The sequence below is a fragment of the Sinohyriopsis cumingii genome, chromosome 18, assembly GCF_028554795.1.
Source record: "Sinohyriopsis cumingii isolate HCF-2022 chromosome 18, ASM2855479v2, whole genome shotgun sequence".
Lineage (NCBI taxonomy): Eukaryota > Metazoa > Mollusca > Bivalvia > Unionida > Unionidae > Sinohyriopsis > Sinohyriopsis cumingii.
Genome location: NC_142978.1, coordinates 49,337,189 through 49,363,982, shown reverse-complemented (window position 1 = coordinate 49,363,982; position 26,794 = coordinate 49,337,189). Strand labels below are relative to the sequence as shown.

Sequence of the window (26,794 nt, the reverse complement as noted above, 5' to 3'; positions counted from 1 at the left end):
TTTACCATAAAAAAAAATCACCTTCTCATCAAAGGCATTACCTGATCACATTGCCTTAAAAGAATTGGTAGGAGAAGGAGCAACTTCTGAGCATCCTATCTCTACATGTGTCACCCAGCAGGACTGATTGCTCTACTACATGGCTGAACTTCTAATATTAGTTTTGCACAAGAGACAATTTGTTTATACATATGTTCTGAATATCCGCACTTAATTATTGTCTCATCATCATAAATTTCCAAGACAAATCCAGCAGAAATGGTAAATTCATGTCGGGGTCAAAGGTTGTGGTTTCATAAATGAGGAGTGGTCACAGTCTGTGCAGCTACAACCATCCCAATGAGATTCAGTTCTTAGCAAGGCCATATCATGCAAATGGAAACTAGAGAAGGCAGATTGGGCATGCCAGTCATGACTCCGCTATGTCCCAAATTGAGACTTTACATTCAAGGCCAGGCTCATAAAAATTGCTCATCTTTTGTATGTTTAAATCTTCATTGTGTACCTGATCATGTGAGCTTAGAGTACACTAATTTACTAATTTTATCTTGAATTCCTTCCTTTATTGGTAGAAAAAGTCTTTCACAGTTGATATGGATCTTGTCCATGCATCTCAGGTGACGTCTGAGGATTTGTAACGGGTCCGGGATCTTTCAGGGTTCTGGCCACATATATAAAAAAATATTCCAGAAACCTTTACCAGACCAAAAAATGAAAATTTCCAGACCTCCTGAAGAGATCCGAATCTGTATACTTAGACTTTTCCCACATGCAAAAGAGCATTCACCTTACCAGTTTCTGACCAACACAATTGTAACAAAAAAAATTAAGACTTTTGCAATTTTTCCAAGACTTGGAAAAGCAATTTCCAAATTCTAGACCTTTTCCAGAGTTCCCAACCTATGCAGGAAACCCAGTGTATCCGACTGATTACAGGGTTAGAAGTAAAATTTAAGGGTTTTTTATTTTAGATTTTTCCCATGGGTTTAACTCTTTTGGGGTCAAGTCAGCTAAGTTAAAAATGAGTTTTACTATTGCTCCTGATTTGTATAGATCTAAAATACTTCTGGTAAAAGAATCTTAATCTGAACAAAACGGTCTTTGAACTGTGTAAAGACTGAAGTGAATGCAATACTAATGTTGCTGATGACCTGATGATATGCCATTATGTGTCTATCAAATGAATGAAAGAATAAAATGACCGGATGTCTTTAATTTGCATACTCATGCACTTTCTCGACCTCTAGATTATCCTACCAAAAACAAAATGTGTGCAAAAAGTTTGGGTAGTGCTGTTCAGTTTATTGAAAATTTCAGAGTTTTAATTTAGTTTTCCCATTTTTAAGTCATTTTTGGGCGGTTTCTATGGCCAAAATGAAATCTTAGATTTTTCAAGCTTTTTGAGGTCTGCTTCTAACCCTGTGTATACCTACCTATCTGTTTGTATATTATTATTACCTGTGTTGGGTCCACCTCCCCCTGTATAATGTTAAGGATGGAAATGTAGCAATGGTTGGCCTGTCTGTGGACAGGAGTAGACACCATCATATTCTTGGGCTGCAAAAGTCTTCTCATCACATCCAGAACTGTTGTCTTTCTTACACTTGCTACCTAGATAAAATGGTGGATGCAAATGTAAATCTGTCTATACCATTTAAAAGATAAAATATTTGAACATTAATAAAATAGAGGACATATGATGTAAACAACCCCATATAAATTACAAGACATTCAATATACACAAATTCAACTTGTCTTTTTAGTCCAAACATTTACAAAGACACAGAATGTTAAAATGTTGTACGATCTATGGTCTAAAATATTAATATAACACCAAATCGATGAACAGCAAGAGGTATATTCACAAGACCAATACCTTTGAAAACTTTTAACATTTCATAATACAGATGAACCATTTAATAATATAAGTGCTGAGCTTGGAATTAAGATATTTTCATCACCAACCAGAGGATCACCATAGTTAAGTTGTAAGAGATCTTGTCTATATTCTACTGGCCTGCACACTTTTTGTATTGTGCACAGTTCATAGTGTCACAGTCTGGTAGGTATTGCGAATGCAAAGCCATGCTTATTTTCACTTGCATGATTAAATTTCACTGTATTACAAATCGTCTATATCATGTCCCCTCTCAACCATGTTAAACTTAGCACATAGTCCCCAGTAGAATTGATATTTTTTTATGTGTCAACAAGGTGCACACAGATGACTGACATTTAAAATCAATAAAACATGACTGCAGACAAACAATGGATTTGTTTAACAAGGTCAAATAAATGAAATGTGTCATAAAATAATCAATAAGTAAACTGATAAGAGATACAGGATTTTACACAGGATCTATATTTTAAATGCAGAATCAAGTACCCAGATTGTTAATTGAAACAATTAATTTTTAACAGTTTATGATAAACATTAAAAGTATGTGACATGAACATGTCTTCACTGAAATTGGTCAATGACACAGTGTGCATGACTGACACAGGGAGAAAACCTATATCAGCAGCCCAGATTCATGTCAAAAGATCAGCTGATCAGCATACGGAATCGCACTAGAACATTTTTTGACATGACAAAACAATGACAAAATTGTGATTGGCAGATTGCAACTTTCACTGGCCAATACAAGCCATAACAATACTCGTGTCCAATTCCCTATACAAAATTTGTACTTTCAAGCTTAATGTCTTCAAAGATAGCCAATTAACAAAAAAAACCCAGACCAATTAACTTCGAAAAGAATTGATATCAAGTGTTTTAGATAAGTATGGCAAACATGCTTTGATCATGATCAGTAAAAACATACTGATAAATGGATTTGTGAATGCGCATCCTGTATTCTCAAAACATTCTGAACAAAAAAATTAAACTGATGCTGAAAGCTCCAAATCAAATTTGATATTTAATGTATATCAACATTACTGGAAATATTATTTTACTACACTCTAATTCAAGTTCCAGAATGTCAAAGTTTTCAGACTTCCAGCTTGAGCTTGAGTTTTTAGCTCAAAACCTTTTGAGAATGTGGGTCCTGTAGCTTTAATGATCTACCAGCAAATTTATACTATCTCAGATTAGCAAATTAGTGGCAATTCAGAACCCTGAAGTGAGGTCAATCGTTACAAAGGTAAAAAGTCATTAGTTTTTAATTCATATTGTACATACAGGATTGTTACAATTCAAAACAAAACTCATTATTTTCAGATATATTTGACACAAAGTAATTGATGTCACAATGCTACCATTTTGCTTAGAAATGCATATTTTTATTGGTATAAATTTCTGTTGTTTTGTGAAAAATAACATTTTCATGAGCAAATGAATTCCCTGATTGGAGATAGGGTCTGATTTGTGTCCCCACATAATCATTATTTTTATTAGGCATTTTAAATCTGTGGTTTATAGTTATCACTTAATCCAGAAAAATTGGTATTCGATAAAAAAAATAGTGAAAGCAAAGTTATTAAACAAGAGAAGATCATGAAGAATTAATATGGAAGGACAATGGAGTTAACAAAATACCTCTGAGTTTGTTGGACTGTTAAACATGGCCAGCCACTAAGTGGCAGAGTCTATGGGTTGGGATGAGAGCGTGAGATTGAATTTCCTGCCACAGCCAACCAAATGTGACGTTTCAAAATTAAAGTCTCCTGTGATCTCAAACTCCATCTTACAAGTTTCATGATATGCAGGCCAGATTATTGTTAATGCAAATTATGGTTCTTGACTCTTGACTGCTTACCTGTGGGTCTGTAGATAGGGGAGTGTAGCCAGTCATCAGATAATGGAGCCTGGGGGTGGGGATTAGGGAAGCAATCAAGCCAATTAGATCATTATTCATATATCCAGGGTACCTCAAGGTGGTTGTACTGGTTGACATCACCACAGACACCTAGAATACAAAATAAAGCCTTAAATCTATATCCAATGACTGAAATAGGCTGGTAGCCACATGACACTTGGCCTTGCATATTTTAAAATGAATAATTTTGACCTATGTCACACAGAAATGAAAAAATTCATCTATGAATTTAGAAAGAGAACCCATTTAATTGACCAAAATCCAACAACAACTAGTGACTGAAGGCTCATAGTGTTCAATACTCTTCCAAACCACTTGAAAGATAAATATCGTAGAATACTGCCAAAGAATACAACCCCATCCTGCAAACAGTTTCATGTGATGGTGATAAATCTATGATGGAAGTACATAAACCAGTACATAAAAATCCATGCCTGAAAATTAAGCATTTGATCATGTGATTTTCAGTTTTACAAATAGGTGTCTTTTTTAAAATCATTGTAATATCACGAACACCGTATTTCTAAGATTTTTGGATACTCCTTTAAAAAGAATTTTCATTTAAAAATCTGATTCATTTTTCTTACCTCATCAACAACAAAAAAAGTCTGTAAAAAGTGTGCGTGTCACACTGCATATTAAAATTCATTAACTTGGACTGGTAAATCTCAAACTGATTTGATATAGTGCTTTCCTTGTCTTAGTGTGCATGTATGCCTTCAAGTAAGGATATATAAAACCCAGATGGTATGCACCTGTATCACTTGAAGACATAATAAATTTTAAGCAAGAATTTGAATCATATAGTCATATTAATATAGAAACTCACCAACTGGTTAATCTGGGCAAATGAGGGTTTTTCAATGTGAAGTCTCTCTGCTGCAATTCTGTGTAATGCTGTATTGTCAAGAACAACCTGTTCAGAAAAATGAGAAACACAGGCTTACATGAGCTTAAAACACCCACTCATTCTCTCTACCAACAACACCACTCCTAACCCTGCCCACACAGGGAAACACTGAATTAATTAAACATTCTAAATTCTGTGAATTCACAACTGGGGGATTGAATGGTTGTTAGAAACCATGACTGTAACAATCAAACAACAAATAATTCTGGACCCCTTCTCCAATCTATGAATTTTAAAATAGATGAAAATGTCTTTGTTTTGAAAAACCATGAAAACTGGTTTGCAATACAATGAAAGAATTCATAGAAACCAGAAGCATACATGTACACATACTATATGTACTCTAAAACTTTTAACCTTAATTTTCTACTTTGATGGTCTACATTTAAAATCAGTTATGTCAAATTTTTAAACTGCACTACCATGATCAAACAACAAAAGCTGTATGAGATCGCTGATGCACACACTAAATATGCAAACAGGGTCACAAAGTCATCCTAAAACAATGGCCAAATTCAGAGAGGAGTGAAGGATAGACTAAGTTAATACTGTATACCATCTACAATTCAGAAGTTGAATTTAATAAAAAAGAAAGATTTTTGAGGAATTAATATCAGCTGAAAGAACACAACTCCAGGTATAGTGATATACATGTTCATTTTACTATCATAAAAAAAGTGCTACAAAAAATTAATTTTTTTTCTAAATTTTCATCTCTTTATATGTCATTAGAGACTTTATATTAACACTTGACACATTATAAGAATTATTGTGATTTCATTTTTAAAAAAACAATTTTAATGATTGTTTCACATTACCATCAGTGGAACAATATCTAACATAATTTTACTATCAGGTTTAGTCAATTACCAAAATGAGAATTGCCTCCCTTGAAACAGATTTGTCAAACCGAGACATTAAAGAAATATATAATGTTTGTATGTTAGACCAATATTCAGCTATGTGTAATGAAAAATAATGTATTGGTATTGTCAACCAGGAAAAAATGCATTTGAAAAGTTCACAATTGTGGTCTGATGTGGTCATGGCAACATTATGCCAAATTAAAAATTTGATAGAGTACAAATCGGCCTTAAGGTGTGTGAATTCATTTACAGAAACTCAAGTGCAAACCACCTGGAGGTTAATGACTTCTTGCTAGACATCTCAAACTGACGTAATCTTTTCTCTCTCTTTAATTCACATTATGGCAGCAATTATCACTTCTATCTTGAGCAATACTCAAATGACATTATGTCTGAAAAATGAAACCGTCACTTGTCCCAATTCTCACCAATACAGAAAAATATCTTATTACTGCTATTATTAAACTTATGTGCTGACTGTTTGGATCTTCTGACAGGCTGACTGTCCCCATCATCTTTGTGTTTCTGTTTGCTGGACATTTCCATATTATGCAAAAACCTGATCTTGCAGGCAGTTTACATGAACATGGGTGGATTAAAGTGCTTTATTTCCTAACTGCAGAGTCTAAAACTCAGATCCAAACCAAGTATCCAGATTTGACAAAACGTCTTATTTTCATATCTTTTGGTAATGTTCTGAAATTTAAAGGTTGCTTCAGTAATTTTATGGTAAAATCATAAAGTTTAGCATGTCTGCTTGAAAACTGAAACTAAAGGACAATGGATCCATGTTATGCTACTAATTGTAATAAGAATATAAAATGTGTTACTATTATTAGTAATATAAAATGTATTTGTTAAAAGAGAATGGAGACAGAACTTTTACCTACCACACAATCAGCATTTTGTGTTAATCTCTTGAGAGTAAGTATGGAGTTGTAGGGTTGTACTACCACATCTGACATTTCATCCAGGTTGGGAAACACTGAATATGTCTGTATCAGCTTCTTGGGAAACCTTTATTCAATAAACATAAAATTATAAAACAGCATTTTATATGAACAAAGGCAAGATATGAACTTCATGCAATCTGCCAGTAATATGCATAATAATGAAAATATTTCAAGTTATATACAAAAATCTAAATTTCTCAATCAGAGAGACCATATACTCACTTAAAAGATCCAACTTTACCCTGATCTGATATTACAGGCAGATCATGGTCTGTCTTGTTTATTCTACTTATTACTTTCAACAAACTGCATAGACACAGACCTGCAGTTGCATTATACATCAGCTTATCTAGGTCAATGCATTATTGTTGTTGTTGTAAGGTTTAACGCCATTTTTCATCACATGATAGGCTATACATGGCGGCCAGAATTAATGGTGGAGGAAGAACCTGGGAAAACCCCGGAAAGAACCACTGACCCACGAGAAACTACTAGCAAGCTTTCTCACATACCCACATTAGCCGAATCCGAAACTCAAATCCATGCAGATTGAGGTGAGATGGCTGTGATCTGTAATGGAGAGCGCTTTAGAACACTCGTGGCCCCCCAATGCATTGTGAAGTTAGACCGGATTTATAAGCAAGTATATACTTTAAATGTGTTTGCCGACTGTAACACATACCATGGTCTAATTATTCCAACCAACAACTACATAATTACATACACAGAAGACAACAGGCCCTACCTGTTTCTACCATAAAGATTATATGATGAGTTGCTTCTGTTCTTCTTGACATAAATAAAGAGCCAAATTAAAGGGAAAGAACAAATTTGTTAAATGGTTGCTGAACATACTTTTTTTCCTCCAACATAATACTACATGATGTACATGTACATGATACAACAGATTACATACCTGTCATTGAGCCTTTCTAATATATAGGACCCCATACCTGACCCTGTTCCACCAGCAATGGAGTGGCACAGCACAAAACCCTGTAAAAGATATTACTTCTACTACATTTTGTAACAAAACATTTTAAACTGTCACTGAAACAAAATAAGTTCTGTATAGTAAATAATACAAAGAAAGGACAGAAATATTACTTCAATTAAGGAAGCTAATACCACAAAAAACTGTCATCTAGCTAAACAAATCAACCAAACCAGCAAACATCTGAATATGATATTATATTTACCTCTAGCCCATGCTGATGGCCAACTCTTTTAACAATGACTTCTATTATAGTAACAAATCTGCAGTATCTAAATATCATACCATTAATTAAGGCATTAGCATGGATAAAGGAGAAAAATATATGCATTTATTATCGTGCCTAAGACAATACTGCTTCAACCCTAATAACATGTGAAACTTCTGTGACCTTGACATCTGACCTTTTAACAACTCCATCTATTGGCCAATATTTATCAAATATAACAACACATGTAAGGAAAGAGAAGATATAGCTCCTTCATACACCTCTGATCAATTTACCCTGAAAAACTAAACAATTCAATCTTTGACCTTGACCTTTGAGACCTGAATCCATCATCTCCAATAAAAGACCACAAGTCTAATGCCTGTCCAAGGACACACCCCTCCAATATTTTTAACTACTGCCCACTGTAACCCTGACCAATGGACTACCACACAAGTAGTGATATTTGTATCCCAATTAAACAGCTATACTTTGTGTGATGTCAATTCATTGATGGTAATAATAAATACTGCCTGGGTATATCATTTTGGGAAATTGACCAAACTGGTAATAAAATTCCCTGGAGCAAAAAGGTAAAATTGAGAATTGTGTGATGAATCATTAAAGCCATGTTAGTACATATATTCTTCTCAAATAATCAAATTAGGCCAAAACTTAAAATATGTTTCCTACTGCACTAGTTTTAAAATTAGGGTACGCAGGTCATTATATTTTTTTTAACCATGGGGAGGAGTGCTAGGATTAACATTGAGAAACATGGACAGTCAGCTGACAGGAAATGCATATTTTTTGTTTGGCCTTAGAATCTGACAGGTGACTTGAAGTAAAACATAAAATTAGAAACTCAATCTATGAATTTCAACAAATAACAATATAACATTTAATGAATAAAAATGTAAACAACTAATAATTATTACGATTAAAATATCTTGTGCAGGTTTAGTATCGCTTTTTATTATATGCTCATTTTTTTCCCCGTTAGCTTTACATTGACCAAATCGTTCAATATTCCCCAATACTGAATGCGCGCGACAATACACATATAGCATTCACGTGAATAAAGGAACTACTTTCTTTTGTAAATAAACAATGGACTCAGACGCCAGCACTTTTGATTTGTAAACAAATCATGTACACTCGCGTAAGAGGCTCTTTATGTTGTCGTTGTTTACTTGTTTCTGAATGAACTAAAACATGTTTCGTGGACTGCAAAAAAAACCCAGCTGTCTTGACATTTTGCGTTGATACAATGTTACGGATTTAGGCTAGCTACCTTGTATAAATGACGGATTAGGTCCTTACAAATAACAAGGCATATACTGTTTTCTTTAGCTGGTGATAAGAATGGCAAAATAAAATATACTTACAGTTTTACATCCTGAATTTCCTCAAAATGTTTTTTCTTAATTCTGCAAATCCGAATTACATGAGCCATGTCATAGGTTTTCAATCTGGATTACACATTTCGAAAGTGTGCTGTAATTTCGATGATAAGTGCAATTGCATCCTCCTTACTGCACTCAAAATGAAATCCACATTAAATTCCATAGCGTCTTTTTGAAAATTGCAACTGAAAGACATCATATTTTTCCCACGTTATGATTTCAAACATTCAGTGACAGAAACAGAAACACATTTGCAGACGTAAACACGCTTCTCCTGCGCCACTTCAATCCGATGTATTTCATGTATAATTTGCACAGATGAATCCAGTCCAAAATCACAAACTTTTGTCGAATCGAAACAAAACACCAAAAAACATTCACTCCAGATCAAATGAAAAAGTCATTGCAATGCCCAGTCATTCACAATATGACTGCAAATTTCAATTTTAACTAGACACGCCATTTTCTTTTGAAAGTTATGTCGACCGCGCGACTAAGTTCAAATTTATCTGGGCGGAGCTATGTGCGCATTAATAATGATGTCATTTTGTTATGTCAAATCTGCGCTTGTGTATTTAGTTTGGAATACGGCATTCATTCATTTACGTTGTTTCTTGTAGTGTATTTTGTTTATATAATTAAACCTGAGGTTGAATAAAAAAATGAGCATATAATAAAAAGGTTACTGCATTTGTATGGGAAAATATGAACTCGTTTTGTCGGAAGGATATACTGCACTCACAAGTTCGTGCAGTATTCATTCCAAAAACTCGTTCCTATTTTCCCATACAAATGCAGTAACCTATAAGTATCGATTATTCATCTCTTGTATTTACATGTGTATTGCTGTAGCACCAATACTCATATATCAATATATCGAAGAATAGTTTCACACCTTGTAACGAAATAGAGTAGGACTACTTTTGTTTGCATGCTCACACATGCAATGAAATTTCTCAAATTTCAGCACTACAGAAACATGATGCTGCAAATATCACATTACAAGATATAGCACTAAAGTTGCCACAATAGGCACTATATAGCATTTTGTCTTCTGATTCCTCCATCAGGGTGGACAGACCTGATAATGATAAACTAATATAAAAAAATAGCTGTTTCCCCCCTACTGAGCCATTTTCCCTGTCCTGAGCTGAGCAATTACAATATAAATTTACAACCATTACCTCAAGACTGTCACTTCCATCAGCTTCCCTGTCTATGATGTCAAATATATCATCATACAGACGCTCAGCCTGAAAATCGAGATAGGAAAAATTATCCCTTCAGTACAAAGGTAGCATCAGTTATTTTCCTAATCTATGGTTACCATATAAAACAAATAAAAATAAAATGTCTTGCCATTCAAATAATGCAAATTATTTTGACCTTGTAATATTTGCAAAACAAAAGCTATGCAGAATTAATATCTATTATTACACACACATTTGTCAGACCAGCCAACCCTGATGAGTTTGTCTCAGTAAGGCAGTTGATTTTTTACCATAAGATTGACCAGTTTTCAGTTAGGTGTAACAATATAGCATGTACTGCTATTGTAAAGCTGGAAAACAAAAAAGTTTGACGCAGCGACAATAAATATTATGTTCAACTGAAAAGGTTGTAAAGTATGCGTAGACTTTATTTACCATTTGCACAGTTGCACAAAACTTAAGTTCCAACCCCTGTGCAATTCAACGGCTTGTTGATATCTCTCAACTTGATGTAATTCTTGGAAATTAGTTCTCCATTTCACATGACGACAGCAATCTTATCTCCCACTACGATATATTCAAATTGGCATGTGATGTTCAATAAATGTAATTGTGTCCTTTCCAGCTTTTATTCACAAGAATCTGAATACTCCTTTTTATTCTTCTGTGTTGATTATTAACACTTTTCTAGAAGCTTATTTTCCCTTTCGTCTTATACATGCAGAGCTTTCTGGACTCCATTTTAAAACTATTATATAGGCGGCACTCACCAGTTTCCTATTATGCATTGGTTAGAATTTTAAAGAAAAAGAATTTCCCTGGGTGTCCTCACTGGTTATACTGGCTATTTAAAAAGGACCTTGTATATCTTAGGTATAATCCAAATAACCTTTAATTCCCTTTATTTTGGTATATGATTGATGGGTGTAATATGGGTTATAGAATATACAGCTTGGCCTTACTTCAAATGTGCACCTCTCAAACAACTGCTAGCTCTGCTTGGTCATTTTCATTTCCTGGACTTCAGAGGTAAATTGAATAAAAAAAAGAGCACATAGCTTTTTTTTTTTACATTTTATATATTTCGTAGTTCATTCATTGCACTTTCGAAAGCTGTTATTTTCTAGTCTGAAAAAATTCAGTTTCTCTATTTTAATAACTGCTAAAGATAGTGTACTTAAGATTAATTCAGGCTGACTTTTTTTTAGCACAAGGGAACACTCATTTTAGTTAGCTGTGTGCTTAGATCATTTACAATTTCCACAAGTACAATATCCAATGAAATTTCAGCCATAGTACACAAAAGTAACATAGAGGTATACCAATATTCTCTCCAACGTGCATGCTGCAAATGTAAACACTTCACCTTACACCCACCAGTTTCTCAGAAGTTCATAACATCTGTAGAGTTCCCCCATAATCAGCAGTTTGATCATGCAGATGCTTCACATGAACAAATAGGTGCAGTTTAAAGCATCTGGGGTGCTGCTGTAAAGTTAGTCTGGTTCCCTGATCAATTTCACGGATTCTAATATGAAACCCAGATCCAAATCAAACACAGGCAAACTAATTATCCGTATGTTTCTGCAACAATTGCTTGTATGAAGTCTGTATTTTAAGGTTAATTTTCGTAAGACAGCAAAATCAAAAAGGTTGGCAGGTCTGATGTGTGTGTGTGTGTGTGTGAAATTTGTTACACTCTTGTTATGTCATTGTTATGTAGTAACTCTCTGTGATATAGTGCTGACAGAATTACATTTCTTGATGAAATATTTATTCTAAGGTGTGCCAAACGGAGGATAAGAGTCATGTGATAGGATGGAGATGACAGTATTGTATCACAATGGGGATAAAAGTCGTGTTAAAATGGGGATACTAGTCTTGTGTTTGGGGGTAATAAATTAAAAATTCACAGGTAGTTTTCACCATATGATATATGCAAGTGTTGTTGAAGAATAATAAACAGTTTATAAAAGTTGTAACATTACAATAATCTACTTACCATCTCCTGCTAAGAAGAAACTGTTACACATCTTACACAAGGATTTTTGTGTTTTGTTGTATATTTATAATCAAAAAAATGGAATAGTATACTTCAGCCTTCAATATTTTTTTAAATTGCATTATTTTAACTGTAGTTAATATTTAGTGTCTTAAACCCCCACCAAAACTATGCACTTTTTTACATAGTGTAGTGCAAATGAAAGATATAAATAGGGGTGCAATGCACAACAGTCAGTTTTCCTCCAACTGGTATCATCTTTGTATCACTTTAAAATTATGCAACATCAACTTCCTAACTTCACATTAAAGTTCAAATTATACAAATCAGTAATTGGTAGGGAATGTAATGATTCTCAAAACAGAAATTAATTTAAAGCAATCATATTTGAAATTATACCTTCTACTCTGTAATATAAATATTTAGTAAAGAAAATCAATGCCAGAGATACGTTTGCAAAGAAAATTTATTTCTGTACTGTGGTCATGGGGACTAAAGCTATTTCAATAAATTTGTATGGCTCTTTTTAATTATGAAGATATGGCCATCCATTTACATGATAATTATTATGTATTTCAATTTGCTGTGTAACTGAGATTTTAATGTTATTCTTATGAATATTTTTTAATTTGATACAATCTGTTAATTGGCTTTTGTCATCATTTTAAAAGTCCATTCAGTTCAACAGTTGTCAAAATATAGTCAGCTGTGCCACTCAGTAGGCAATTAATCATGAAGTGTTTGTGAGCATTGCCATTACAGTCAATAGATTCTTTTCACATTTGATTAGAAGGCATATTACATTTATGATGATTACACCGAAACCGAATTAAAAGATCAAATTAAACTAAGAATTTCGCTTGACAAGACTTTTTTGAAAAATCTTTTATTAACATATAAATACATGATAAGGAAGCAACACATTTGCCAGGGAGCAATCCCAAACACAAGTTTGACTTAAACTATCATAAGAACATTCCTACCAAATATGATATTTAAAAAAAAAAAACTTATGCTGTTCTGAAGAAACATAAAATAATGTAGCATTATAATTTTCATGGGGGACAAATTTTTTGTGGTTTTCGTTGTTGCCCCAAACCATGAATTTAAATCCTCAATGAAAAATGAGCCATGTAGGATGCTTCCACCCCCTGCATTTTCTATGTACTTTAATAACTGATTGACCTAGTGTTGTTGGCTGCGTCAGCATCCTTTGAATTTGAGCACTCAAATGAAAACATAGTTAAACTGATTAATTTTGACACGTGTTTTATTTGTGCTCATAGAGATGGAAGTATTGTTTTAGTGTTGTTGGCTGCGTTGTCTTCGACTGATGTTATTCACATGGTCGAAAACATGGTGTAAGCACTGTACTTGCCAGGTTTTTGATTTGTCCTCATAAGGTGGTAGTATTGTTTTAAACATTAAAGTGACCACCATTTGCATCGGCATAGTTTCATTCTTTTATATTCTTTATTTTGGGTATTTGTAGGGGTTAATCCATGAAATTAAATACCTATTAATGTGCAAACTTTGACAGGAAAGCAACAAATTTAAGTACCCAAGAAAATGCCTTTTTTAAAATTACAAAAACAAGAAAATTGAGCCCAACAAAAATAAATGATACTACAGTAGATTTTCCAAGTGGATGCTACTGTTGCCACATCTCTACTATGGAAGCTACCATAAATTCAAGCTTTGGCTGAGCATGCTCTAATAAAGGAAAATTCCTACAAAGCTTGATCCAAGATGGCCCAGCAGTTCAAGTGAGGTCAAAAACATCATTTGTGAATAGACACAGACACGTCAGAGGCCCATGCCATAACTATCATGGCCTTTGACCTGGTGAGATAAAAACAGAAGATGATAAACAAGCTTAGATAAAGCTAAAGAGATTTGAACATTACCTGCGAGTAACCACTAGCCCAGTTGTTCCCTGCTCCACCACCATGTTTAGACAAGTAAATATTTTCTGGGTTGTACAGATTGGAATAAGGTGAGTTCATGATCCCATTAATTACTCTTGGCTCTAAGTCAAGCAATACTGCTCGTGGAATATAATGCTCATCGTCTGCCTATGGAGAGAAAAAAAAAACAGCATGTAAAGTACGTACAGCCATAGTAAATAAAACTTTATTAACTCATCCCTGAAGAATAAGAGGTCAATTTTTTTTCACATGTCAGCATGCACATACAAATTCACACACATACTGAAATTGTAGAAGGGAAAGCAAAGGTTGTTTGTCTACATACAAGGATGATTCTACTATATTAATTAGGGTTGCCTAGTCCTAGTTGGGTCACTGTGGACTAGCAGTGGGAAAGATCTTGCAGGATGGGCTCACTGAGGCTACTGAAAATCAACCAGTCATCAAACTAATGGATGGGGATTTCCAGAAGCATTCAGTGGGGGAGGGGGGGGGCAGCAACTACTCTTATCACCCTCGTAAAAGCTCTGGGAATGAAGGCTATGAACACTGATTGAGAAACTTACATCATTATGCACATGGTGTTACAAAGTAACATAAACATTAACATAAAAAACATTGTTAAATGAAACAGTCAGCGAACACATATACCCAGAAGCATGTGTCCATAAAATTAATTCAAAATAAATATGTTGATTAGTAAACAGTATCTGTTGGGTAAAGAGTTGTATCTAAAGAATGATGGTGGGATATAATGATATAATGTGGACTCTACTGAAAAGATGAATTAATCTTGGTATATGTACAGTAGTTGAAATTTTTTAAAACTGCAGACATCAACTGCTGTCATGTTAAATTCACAAAAGTGTTATGTATTGATACACAAATATCACCATTCAAATGGAACATGTATTAAGCTAGTTCATTAAGTCCTGATTGTTTCCCTTGTTGTTTTCAGGTACAAGGTTCTTTAATTTCTTTAACACAAAGCTCATGTATAGGGAATACCCATGTCACTGTGAAAAAAGGCACAAACTCAAAATAATGGAGAGTATTTTACCGAAATCTTTAAAAAGATTTGCAAATTGTAAGATTTAAAATCCTTTACTTAGCCGATAATGCTTCGTCCAAATGTAGATCTCCACAAAGGACCTGGTATGTGCCATTTTAATATGATTGGAAAGATAAATACCTGATGATTTTGATATGCAAAATACCGTATTTCATGTATTTGTTCAGGCCCTTTAATTTTTTTGTACAAAATCCAGTTATCAAAACAATATCTACTGAAATGTATATTTTTTGTACATATCTCTTTGTATTTTTCAAAAAATAAATTACATTATTTACGTTTGCAAAAGAGATTGAAAATACCGTATTGCCATTTTGTTTTTACAAAAATTAATTATTTGTTGGTGATAAAATACAACGACTGAAGCATAAGCTTTTTGTCATTACAATATCTACTGGTGTTTATTAACAAGTGGACAAAGGCCTTCACAGAACTGGTGGATATTGTGTTGACCCTTCCAGCCCCATCCGCAGATGCAGAGCGAGGATTCAGTGACTTAAAAATGACGAAGTCTGATTGGAGATGCAGGTTGCACAGCAGTGTACTGAATGACTTGTTAACGATTCACTTTTTAAGTAAAGAAATTGCTGATTATGACCCACTGCCAGCTATATACTTATGGAACTCTTGTGGACCAAGACAAAAAAGATCACTGTATATGGAGGACTATTCAGAATTGGATGGAGCAGATTATGATTTGGGACAAACTGATGGCAAATCAATATAATTTATAATGTGTATAAATATCTATTGTTGTGTTACCTACATGTATTTTGAGGACTAATGGATTTTGCTGTGGATTAGTGTGTCTTTTGTCCTGTTAGTCGACTTGACTAGTTAATAAAAAAGTTAGTTTCAAACCCTGATTGAGCCAACACTGACATATATTGAAACATGAGATTTCTATATGCATTACCTGATAGAAGAAGACATCTTTTCTGTCTGTTCCTTCTGTGGCATATTCTTCAAGGATGCCCTCTGAAACAAAACAAAAATGAATAATTACTATAGGGGAAGATCACACCCAGTATTACTACTCATCTCTATAGATGTGTGTAACATTACAAATGTTAAAAAGAACATCAAAACTGTTGTTGCTGACAATCAATAGCCTCAAATGATTCAATGCCAATACAGCATGTCAGACATGAAGTGCCCATAATTATCCCATACAATAATTCAGTCACTACATCATCCTCATGATAAAATGATAATTCAAACATTCTACAGTAAAAAGGCAAAGAAACCATAAACAACTCAGATATCTTTAGACTTCATGAAGTCTTATACCTGAATGATTGCCCCATGCTCTTTATTGTTGTGACACTAAACAAGATCCTCAAATTATGCAATGTGTCTTTGTATGGCAGTGTATCAGCTTATAAAAGACTTGAAAAACATTTTCCTTGTTTGGAGTTATGGCCATGCACAAAGTCTTTCAAAATAAACTTGCATAAAACCTTCAAGATCAGCATCAATTTGTCCCACATTTTTCTCAAGAAGAAGGTGAAACAACAAAAGAAAACCAACAAAAACTAACTTTAATTAGAATCCAAGTATGACCATGATTTTAACCACAAATTTCTGCTAATTAATTGTTTTGCATGCTACTGATAAACTGATAATTATTTTTTGCCATAGCATTTGCTCAAGCTGTGTAGGGTGAAAATATTTGATACATCTTAATTTTCTAAAATAATACAAAGTCATAAAAGCTTTGGATAAAAAAACAAGTAAAATCAAAGAAAGCAAATCATTAAAGGATGATTTACTTTCTTTGTAAACAATGATGGTCATATGGTAAATGATTACAAATCTGCATAATCTGCTCAAATTAAAAGACAATAATGCTTAATCCACATAATCTATTTAGTGCCTATGCCATAGGAGTAGAGTGCCTTGCCCTGAGACACACAATGTCTGCTGACGCAAGGAAGAAAAATTCTATTTTGTTCTACTTGCCCAGAATCAAGATTATCAAAAATTCCAATTTATCATTTTTTTTCAAGTTCTCAACAATTAACAATATTTTACTTGTCCCCACAAAATGTTCAACAGTTACCAAGACTTGTCCATTTATGAGAATTAGCAATAGCAAGATTTCAAGATCAATGTCATGGTCATATTGGATGACTGGGAAGCATTATTTTCACACAGGACCCACTAGACATCATAAAAAGTCTGAAAACCCCTTGATGATATGACTTTCCATTCAGTTTGGGTAACAATAACAAGATTTTCAGGACAAATGCAATTGTGGTCATACTGGACACAACATTGGACTTTTTCCTCCTGGACCAACTAGATAGCATAAGACGTACTTTCGTGAAAACCCAACAACCATGCCAATATTTTAATTCTGTACCAACAAGATAGCATAAGACGTCCTTTCTTAAAAACCCAACAACCATGCCAATATTTTTTATTCTGGACCAACTAGATAGCATAAAACGTCCTTTCGTGAAAACCCCAGGTTGATAAGACAATTCAGTCAGAAGGACTAGCAATTGATTTTTTTTCAAACAACATCATTTTAATTTAATATGATCAAAGACTTTGGGATGAATATGTATGTAAAGTTTGATGAAAAAATTCTTTAAGCAGTTTAGAAGGAGTAGTGATAACAAACTTGTGCTAATGGATGGACGAAAGCTTGATGACAGATAAAAGGCCATCAAATATGCTCTCCTGCTGTATGACCAGTATAGCTAAAAATTGAAGAAGCTTTATGCAAGGCTGCCCTGTCAAACTGAGTCAAATTTTATCCAGTGGGCTAGTTAAGGATTGATTAAAGTTTGGTATGAAGTCTAAGATATATATAGTCACCAATGTCTACATATGCTCATAATGTCTGAGTGTATTATATATTACAAATCGATATCCATTAACAGTCATCAATGCAGATTCTTACTTTCAAAGAGAAAAGAAAGACTTTAGCCAGCGAAAGTGATGCAACTTTCCTTTTAAAGTGGAGGGCCATCTCTACAGCCCATAAATTTGGATCCAGGAATGGGGACATGAAGGTGGGCAGCTTGTTGTTCCACACTAACAAACAGGCCTGCCATCAGTCAACCTCACAGGCTGCAAAACTCGATGGAAGACAGGCAAGTAGGCAACAGTCTGTGTAGTAGCTGTCCCCTCCTTGATAGAGAATTGGCCAGAACACTGAGCATGCTAAGAATGTATTGTACATTTATTTTTTTTAAGCTGGGAATACCAATTAAGGTAGACCTATATCAACATGCAAAGCTGCAACTCCATTCCACCTTGTTTCTGAAGGTAACTGACCACTATTGAATTGTCAGACATTGTTAGGACCATTTTCAAATGCCAAATATGGGAGGCTTTCATGCCCTTTTATCCACTAAATGCACTGCAAAACATCAAAAATTGTTATTGTAATGGTTACATACAAACCCTCCATAAAATATTTTCCAATAAAGCAACTGATTCTTTTTTAAGGACTTACCTGGACTTATTCCATGCTCAGCACATAGCTGCTTCCAAAACTCCATCCCAACTGAAATATAAACAAAGAATATTGTGTGTAAATATTATACAAATTAATGATATTATTTTCTGCAGCTTTGTAACGCAAATATTAAAGTTCTTCCACAAATTCAAAGATTTTATAATAATTGGGTCTAATTGGATGATTCAACTGTGACATGATAGAAAATCTTTCATTTTATAAATAAAAAATAAATTATATACTGTATTTTAATGTCTGAAATCGTAAGGTGATATGCATATATTTATTACATGTGTATATCGGCATTCAAATGCATCATGATACATGTACAGCAACTTTTAAAGTAGAAATCAGTACGCTTTTGAATTAAATTCAGCAAGATACTTGTTGGTGTTTCAAAGCAAATGGAAAAATGTTTGTAACTTGCATTTGAAAGAATGAATCCATCTAACCATGTCAATTTCCATGAACTCTGATACTACATAATCCATTTTGGTTTAACCACCATTCAGTAAAGCTACAGATGAGCACCTAAATAAGAATCTTGCTGACTGGCCAAACAAAATCTAATATTTCTAGGCACATGTATTATCCCACAAGATTTTGACCAATCAGCCACTATCTTGACATTCTCAGCTTCAAAACTAGATCACAACAGCATGCATGATATAGAATTTGGTGGGAATTAACTGAGACATTTCAAATTCTCATTTAAAATGCAAATTTACATTTTTCTTATGAAATATAATTACATGGTTTTAAAAATGTCTGCTAGCATCTTTCCTTTGGCATGACCATGTACCAAGAAAGATTCAGTCTTGAAATAACAGTGACCTGGAACAATTGTAACATTGCCTGAATAACAAAAATTTATACATTCTGTCTCTTAATTCTGTCTCTTAAAGCTGTATGATGATAGCTCACTCAAGTGGAATATTTCTCCACATCAATAAATGCCTAAATTACAGCAAAGTGTCACTGTAAAAGCATACACCCTTAATAAATCAATGCCTATGGGTGAAACTGCAAGATAATGTGTTCATAATATTAGTATCAAGCTTTCATCAGGTACCTGTGGGAATTAAAAAAATATAAACAAAACGTTCATATCCATTGCAAAAGGTTATAGACTGACAACAAGAAAATGAAATAGACATGGGTATTTTTTATAACAGAGGCCAACCAAATGTGTAGCAAATACACTCAGATTTATTCTTAAAGTACAAATCTGCATCCACATGGCCCACAAATCAGAACAAAGTACATGTAGTTTTAATTGGCCCAGCCAATTGAGTACTTTTCCTGAGCTGTGACAAGAAAGCAAATATATAAGTAAATTATGTTTCTCCAAGAATACTTGCCCAATCACATTGTTATGAAAATTAGCTTGCTACCTCACAAAAATCCAGCCCTATCAAAATACAAAAATCGTCTTTTTCCCCATTTCAAAAGACAAAGGGAAATAACTCATGCCCATTACCTCCTCAGGGCACTACACAGACGTCACTAGTTTTTAGTTCAGCAAAATAGTGATGAGGATGCTTGCATGGTGGATGGATGGGAGGGTTTTTAAGTAACATGAACGGGTAAATATTCTGGGAGAAACATAATTTACTTATAAATTTGCTTTCTCCTTCAAATACGTTCATCAATCACAATACTTCTAGAGAATAATAGGAGGGGATGCTGAGCATCTGACCTCAACCTCGGGTATCCTTCTGGTGAAGAATAGCAGGATTTACCATGTGAATGATAACACTTTCTCCAAATTTCATAAGCAACACATTCTGGGGTCACTTGACCTGTGACTCTAACATATGGTCAAGATAAATACTGAAATTTTTTTACCTACAAAGTTTCATTGGCAATATCCAGCAAAGCTAACAGGCTGTGTGGATTGATATAGTTGGGTCTGGTGGCCATCTGTGCTGCCGCCACTGGCCTTACCAGGTGCCTCTTAAATACTAAATCTCTGAGATGACAGCTTGAGAGGATAGACTCAGCTTCTATTATACCTCGGATCAAAACATTATGTTTGAACATGAGGCTCGCAGAGATGGTACAAAGTCTCTGAACAGTAATCTTCGTGAACTGACTGATCTGGTGAGATGTCAGAGACACGTAGCAAGGGCTTATGAGGTGATGTCCTGTGTTCAGGTTCACACCAGAAGGAAGAGGTGTGTGCGTGTGCCACGACTATTCTGTGTGTGCTTCAAGTAGTGCTAAGTAGCATGGACAAGAATTTGAATGGCTGCTGTTTTTTTACCTGTCTATGGCAATGAGCGAGTGACAACTTTGTTTGTGGAAAGAGAACCACAGAAACTTTGGATATAAACTGAAGAGAGTTTGGGTCAACATAAAGGGCATACAGTTCGCTTACCCTGCATGTGGAAGCTCAAGTTATCAGGAAACATGACTTGTATGATACTTTAGCAAAGTGTGGGTTAGAGGTTCAAATGGATTTAAAACTGAGCCATGTCAAAACCTAGGACTGATTCCATTTGGAAACAGTGAGGGATTTTGGTCGACTGAGACCAAAAGGTCTAAAGATATGATAGGTCTATATCCTGCCCAAAATCATGTCTACCATGATACCGGAATGTGTCCAATATCATGGGGTGATAGCCTTTGATAGAGATTGGGGCCAACTGTTTCTCCTCAAACAGTAAGTTGACGGATTGAGGCATGCAGAGGGCAATGATGTTGGTATGGCCAGTCCCTGAAAACACACCACTTTCCATCATAAGCCTTCAGAGTGGAGGACCTTCTTGCTCTTGAGATTCTCTCCACAACTGATGGTTTGAATTTTGTCTCACAATGCTGTCCAGATAAGAATTGAATGTATAGAAAAAATACCCATGACCATGGTTTGGGTTTGCTGGAATCTTCCTGAACATATTTTATTGCTAGAACAAGTAAATCGGTGACCAGGACAGAGGCGCTATCAGAATCATCTTTCCATTCTGACCCCATAACTTCTGGATTATTTTCAGTCCCCGAAATTCCATGTCCAAACAAACATAATTCTGGGATGAATGGAGGTCTGACTTTTCCCTGTTGACTAGAAAGCCTAGATGATCTAAAAATTAGAGATTATTTCTGCCTTGGGGCAGAATAGAACTTACCATATGTTTCTGGAGGATATTTTTCCAGGTATTGAGACTCATTGGTACAAAGCCAGATTTAATAATTTTATGTAATAACTGTCTTACCGAGAGACACATAATATTAAAAAAATAATATATTGCATAAGTTTAATAAAAATATTTAATGGGACAAAAGCAGATAGTGCTTGACAAAGAACAGCAAACCAGAGAGTTAATGTGACAAATTAGATTTAATAATTTTTATATAATGATAATCTTACTGAGATATACAGAATATTATGAAAGTAATATAAACTTCAAAAGAATTTATTTGAATATAGTATGCCAGTGTAATGTAATTACCTTAAGATATTGTATGACAAAGACAGATTCAGTGACAAAGATGTAATAATTTATTATTACAAGTCAGCACCATCAAAATCAGCTCATTATACAAAGTACATGTATTATATTTTATTTAATTTTGCATATGTATGTGTCTCAATTAAATATTTTATTAACATTCGCAATAATAATATATTCATGATTATACTTAATTTTCAAAAATACTGAACTGAAAATTATACACATTTATTTTTACAACTTTTGTGTGGGGGCCTAAGGTTAACTTCCATACCAACTGTGTGCTTTAAATTTTACAGATTAATTGTTCCAAATAATATGTTATACATGTTATAAAAATAAAAGATCAAACCTACGTGTGATCTTATCTTGGATACAGACATATTTTTGCCTGTAAAATTGGTTATGTAATCCTATAAAATCCAATGAATTAATTTAGATAGACATGTGTTAATTGACTGTATATTCAGGTGGATGTCATTACTCTAATCAATATTTATACAACATGCATCTCAAGTGGCACTGTAAATCACATTAGTAACAACCCAAAATAAATTTTTTATAATTTCTTTTTTCCGGCCTTTATGAATTTGTAATCTGCACTTTGGTTAATTCAATGTAAATCCATAAACACATAACATTTTCTAAAATTCCATGATTTTATTATATAAAAAAATAACTCCCAGGCAGGCCTATTACTGTTCCTCTTCAACATAATATTTTTTTTTTGGTAAAATATTGACCTTGTACACATTTATGTACAAGAACGGTTTAGTTTGCTTAAACCTTTACCTCATAGAGCATAGTGACAAAGTGCAGCGCGCTATAAATGGAACACCTGTTACCTTGTCAACAGCATACGCATAGGCCTGCCTGTGAACTCTTAAGCAATGTAGTGCATGTTACGTTTAACAGCAATTTTAACCATTTTACATTTTTGGTACAGTAACACATCTATTATATGTGGAAAAATTTAAGAGTAAAGTTTGATTGTTATAGCTGTGTAATTATTTTTCACGGAAGAATTTTTTTAGTGCTTTAAAATCTTGAGAGAACTCGTTCACCATCATGTCAGTGAGACCGCGTGACCAACCGTAGCTGCCATTTCCCATACTCAAAATTTACATGTCTTTCGTCTGCATCTACATCACTAAGTCATCTGAATTTGATAATTTATAAAAACTAATTGCTGCCTACATCAATATCAGAGCCTTTACCTAAGTTATTGAATCTTTTTCATAGTTGTGATTCTAATTGTGAAAACTTTGTAAGTACTGAATGAAAGCCGCGACCGCCATTTTGGAGAGTGGAGATTACGAACCAATTACTTTAAATAGCAGATATCTACCAATGCATAAACAGCGACCACATGATCTGACGTAATTGTCATTCGCATACATGATTGTAGTATCTAATGGGGGGTTTTCCCCGAAGGTGGCACTATGAAAACCAGCTAAAAATGGCTGATGTTTACAGCAGATGTCAAAATGTGCTTCCATGCAAATGGATTAGAGGTGTCCAAAGACGCTTGCATGAGGTAACGGGTTAATAACTCTTGCCATTTATTGGCACTGTTACCTTGAATTTTGTAAAACTAGCTATAAATCTGACCTAATTACTCGACTGAACTGCTGACAGAAATAGTCCAAAGTAATATATTTCATTTCTATATCTGGACAGAGAAGCCGACATTGCCAGTCATGAAAACACTAGGGTGGTATCTGGTGTGTCCAAAATTAATATTATTTTGAACAGAATATTCTGGTGACAATTGCCTCTTATCAAATGGTAAGCATTGCAGTATTTTATTTTCGTCAATCGGTCGAATTCGGTGTAAGTTTTGCTTCAATATTGGAGACGGTAATATTAGGTGTGCAGAAATGCCCGACAGCATTGTATATTTCGATGAAAAGTCATTCAAGTTTGCTAGGCCGGATAGAAAGTGGCTACCCTATGCCAACACCAAATGGTATCTGCCAATTCCAACTTTTCGACAGGGAACTGACTCTGACCCTACACCCCAACATAAACGTCCAAATATCAAAAATGGGGTAGCAAGGATCAGAGGAAACTCGGACTAATTATGGGACGGGTCTCTTCACTGTTTACCTATTATGCAGATTAAGCAATCTATCGGAAATGTGGACGCATTTTTATGTTCTGAATGAAAAAGAGAAGAAAAATAAATAATAGAACCGTGCTAAATTTGCGCACAGATTAACAATCACAAAAATTTGGTTCTCGAAAATAGGTTACTCTCATTTATGAGTCACTAAAATTTAACACTCGAACAGTTTTTCTGACTAATTATTCCTTACTTTGGTTTCCACATTGCCCAAGCTGTAATGTTATTATCTCTCGTGGCATCTTGGTCTTTAAAAAACACAATTATCTGCGACAACTAAAGTTTCACATTGAAGACGCAGCTGCAGGATTGTAATTCGGCGGTAAACATCTGACTTGTTTCGTAACTATGTTTTCTGTATATTTAAAATTCTATCCACTGCAGAGTACCAGTCAGTGTAAACACTTCTATGAAAATCTGAGTATCTCTTCACGAAGTTATTATCGGAATAGATTTTACAAGATATAGAGTATTACATCACAATGTTCCATGGCTAGGACTATAATTTTTTTCAGCCAAGTCACGAGCAAAGCAGGAGACTAAGTGTTCTTCTAGTTCTGGCCATCTTGATATCACGACTGTATTTTTGTCTCTTTCTTCACGGCGGGTACCAATTGCGTCAAGGCCCGGTCCTTTACGCAAAAACTACAAGGACCCAGTACGTTTTTAACAACAGTAACAATCATTATTTATATTTTACAAATGAAATTGCTTTGTGTAGTAATTCATTTTACGTAGATTTAATTTATGTAAAAAGGGGTCCTTTTCTGTCTTTTAAAGATCAAAATGCAATGATTGACTACCGGCACACATGAAATGGCATTCATCTTGGTTCAGTGATACAGCACATCTTGTTAGATTATTAAAGCAAATTATATTTTTTTTTGGGGGGGAGGGCAAAAAAAATTGCAATAATTTTAGAAATTAATAAAATTATTATAAAGCCGGGGGGGGGGGGGGGGGGGCATGCGATGACTGTGTCGCCATCTGAATTCGTGCTATAACAAATCATGTTACGCAGGGTTTCACCGTACCCCTTTCTCTCTCTCTTTCTCTCTCTCTCAGAATGTTTATAAATAGTAAAACTTGCCTGGGGAAAATACATTACTGAGTAAAGAGACAGGACACAACAGCCTGGCCTGAATGTTGAACATACCTGAATATGATTAGCTAATCCTAAGATTCAGATTATATTCCAGATAAACCAGGGCAGTATTTGAAGGTAAATCACTGTATATAAGGGTCAAATGGCATTGATATTAGTCTGGTATTGTCATGTAAATGAAAATCTATGTTTTTAGTGTACATGTTTATACCATCTCTGGCGAAATGAAAGCAAAGAAAACAAAACAAACATGAGAAAAGTAGGACAAAAAAAGTGAAAACGTACTGTGTCCATTTCGCAGAAGGTAAGTCCTTTTCGCGGTAAGGACTCATGTTTAACACTTTATATTAAAAAGGATTGATTAAATGCTATGTAAAGTGAAATAACACGCATATTAATTTCATTAGTGACAAATAAATATAGTTTGAAAATGTTAGAAAAAAACGTACTGGGTTCTTTTTGTTGTAGGTAGGTCCTTTTCGCGAAAAAGGCCCATTCTTAACACTTCATATTAAAAAATAAAGATATATTAAATGCTTAGTAAAATGAGTTACTATACATACTAATTACATTTGTGGAATAGAAATAAAGATTGGAATTGTTAGTAAAAACATCATCGGTCCTTTTCGCAGAAGGTAACTGGCAAATCGTGATTTCTACTCATTATACGTACCCACCCCAAACAAAATTGTACAAAAAGAGTTCTTGATGAATAAAACGATAGTATAACTTACTTCGTTGTTATCATTTAATTTTTATCGACTGTTATCGTTGAAATTTATCTTTTGAGTAAAATCTCGAACATGTAAACAAACCTATTTTCATTTTAACCTTTGAAACATTTGAGGTAAACTCAGGCGATACCAACGCAAATAGACGATATGCCAAGGACGCTTCTGGCACCATGGAAGTCCTACGCTGAGAAACGGTCCTCCACTAGTCGGCTTCTGAAGTTACGTGCTAGCATTTACGGACCATGTTGGTTTCTCCATTGTTATATTAAATAAATAACATGATATTAAATAATAATATGATATTTTTCATCTTTGCTCTTGTACTTTATTCATTTTCAATAATAATATGCCTATATTTATATAATACATTCTAAATTCAGCTCATGAAAATCCTTTAGAGTGCTCATTCTTTTGGTATATGGCTTTTATTTAGTGGAAAGAAATATTCTACATAAATCTGTATTTAAAAAGGCATTAACAAACTCAGACCAGTCTATATTAGAGATTAAAAAAATAATTCAAACATTAGCATACTAAG

General features: G+C 34.2%; 1 protein-coding gene across 1 annotated transcript in view; it reads right to left on the bottom strand.

Annotated features, from left to right (window-relative positions):
* The window catches only part of LOC149776598 (tubulin gamma-1 chain), a 33,355-nt gene extending 8,580 nt beyond the window's left edge, over positions 1 to 24,775 (bottom strand). Inside the window, exons 1-10 of the mRNA XM_089941082.1 lie at positions 24,611 to 24,775; positions 18,841 to 18,891; positions 16,288 to 16,349; positions 14,279 to 14,446; positions 10,343 to 10,411; positions 7,467 to 7,546; positions 6,488 to 6,614; positions 4,651 to 4,737; positions 3,762 to 3,911; positions 1,459 to 1,611 (exon numbers count right to left, since the gene is read on the bottom strand). Coding sequence (XP_089797208.1) covers positions 1,459 to 1,611; positions 3,762 to 3,911; positions 4,651 to 4,737; positions 6,488 to 6,614; positions 7,467 to 7,546; positions 10,343 to 10,411; positions 14,279 to 14,446; positions 16,288 to 16,349; positions 18,841 to 18,891; positions 24,611 to 24,659 — 996 coding nt within the window. The 5' untranslated portion in view covers positions 24,660 to 24,775. The remainder of the gene's footprint in view (positions 1 to 1,458; positions 1,612 to 3,761; positions 3,912 to 4,650; positions 4,738 to 6,487; positions 6,615 to 7,466; positions 7,547 to 10,342; positions 10,412 to 14,278; positions 14,447 to 16,287; positions 16,350 to 18,840; positions 18,892 to 24,610) is intronic.
* Between the last annotated feature and the right edge of the window lie 2,019 nt (positions 24,776 to 26,794).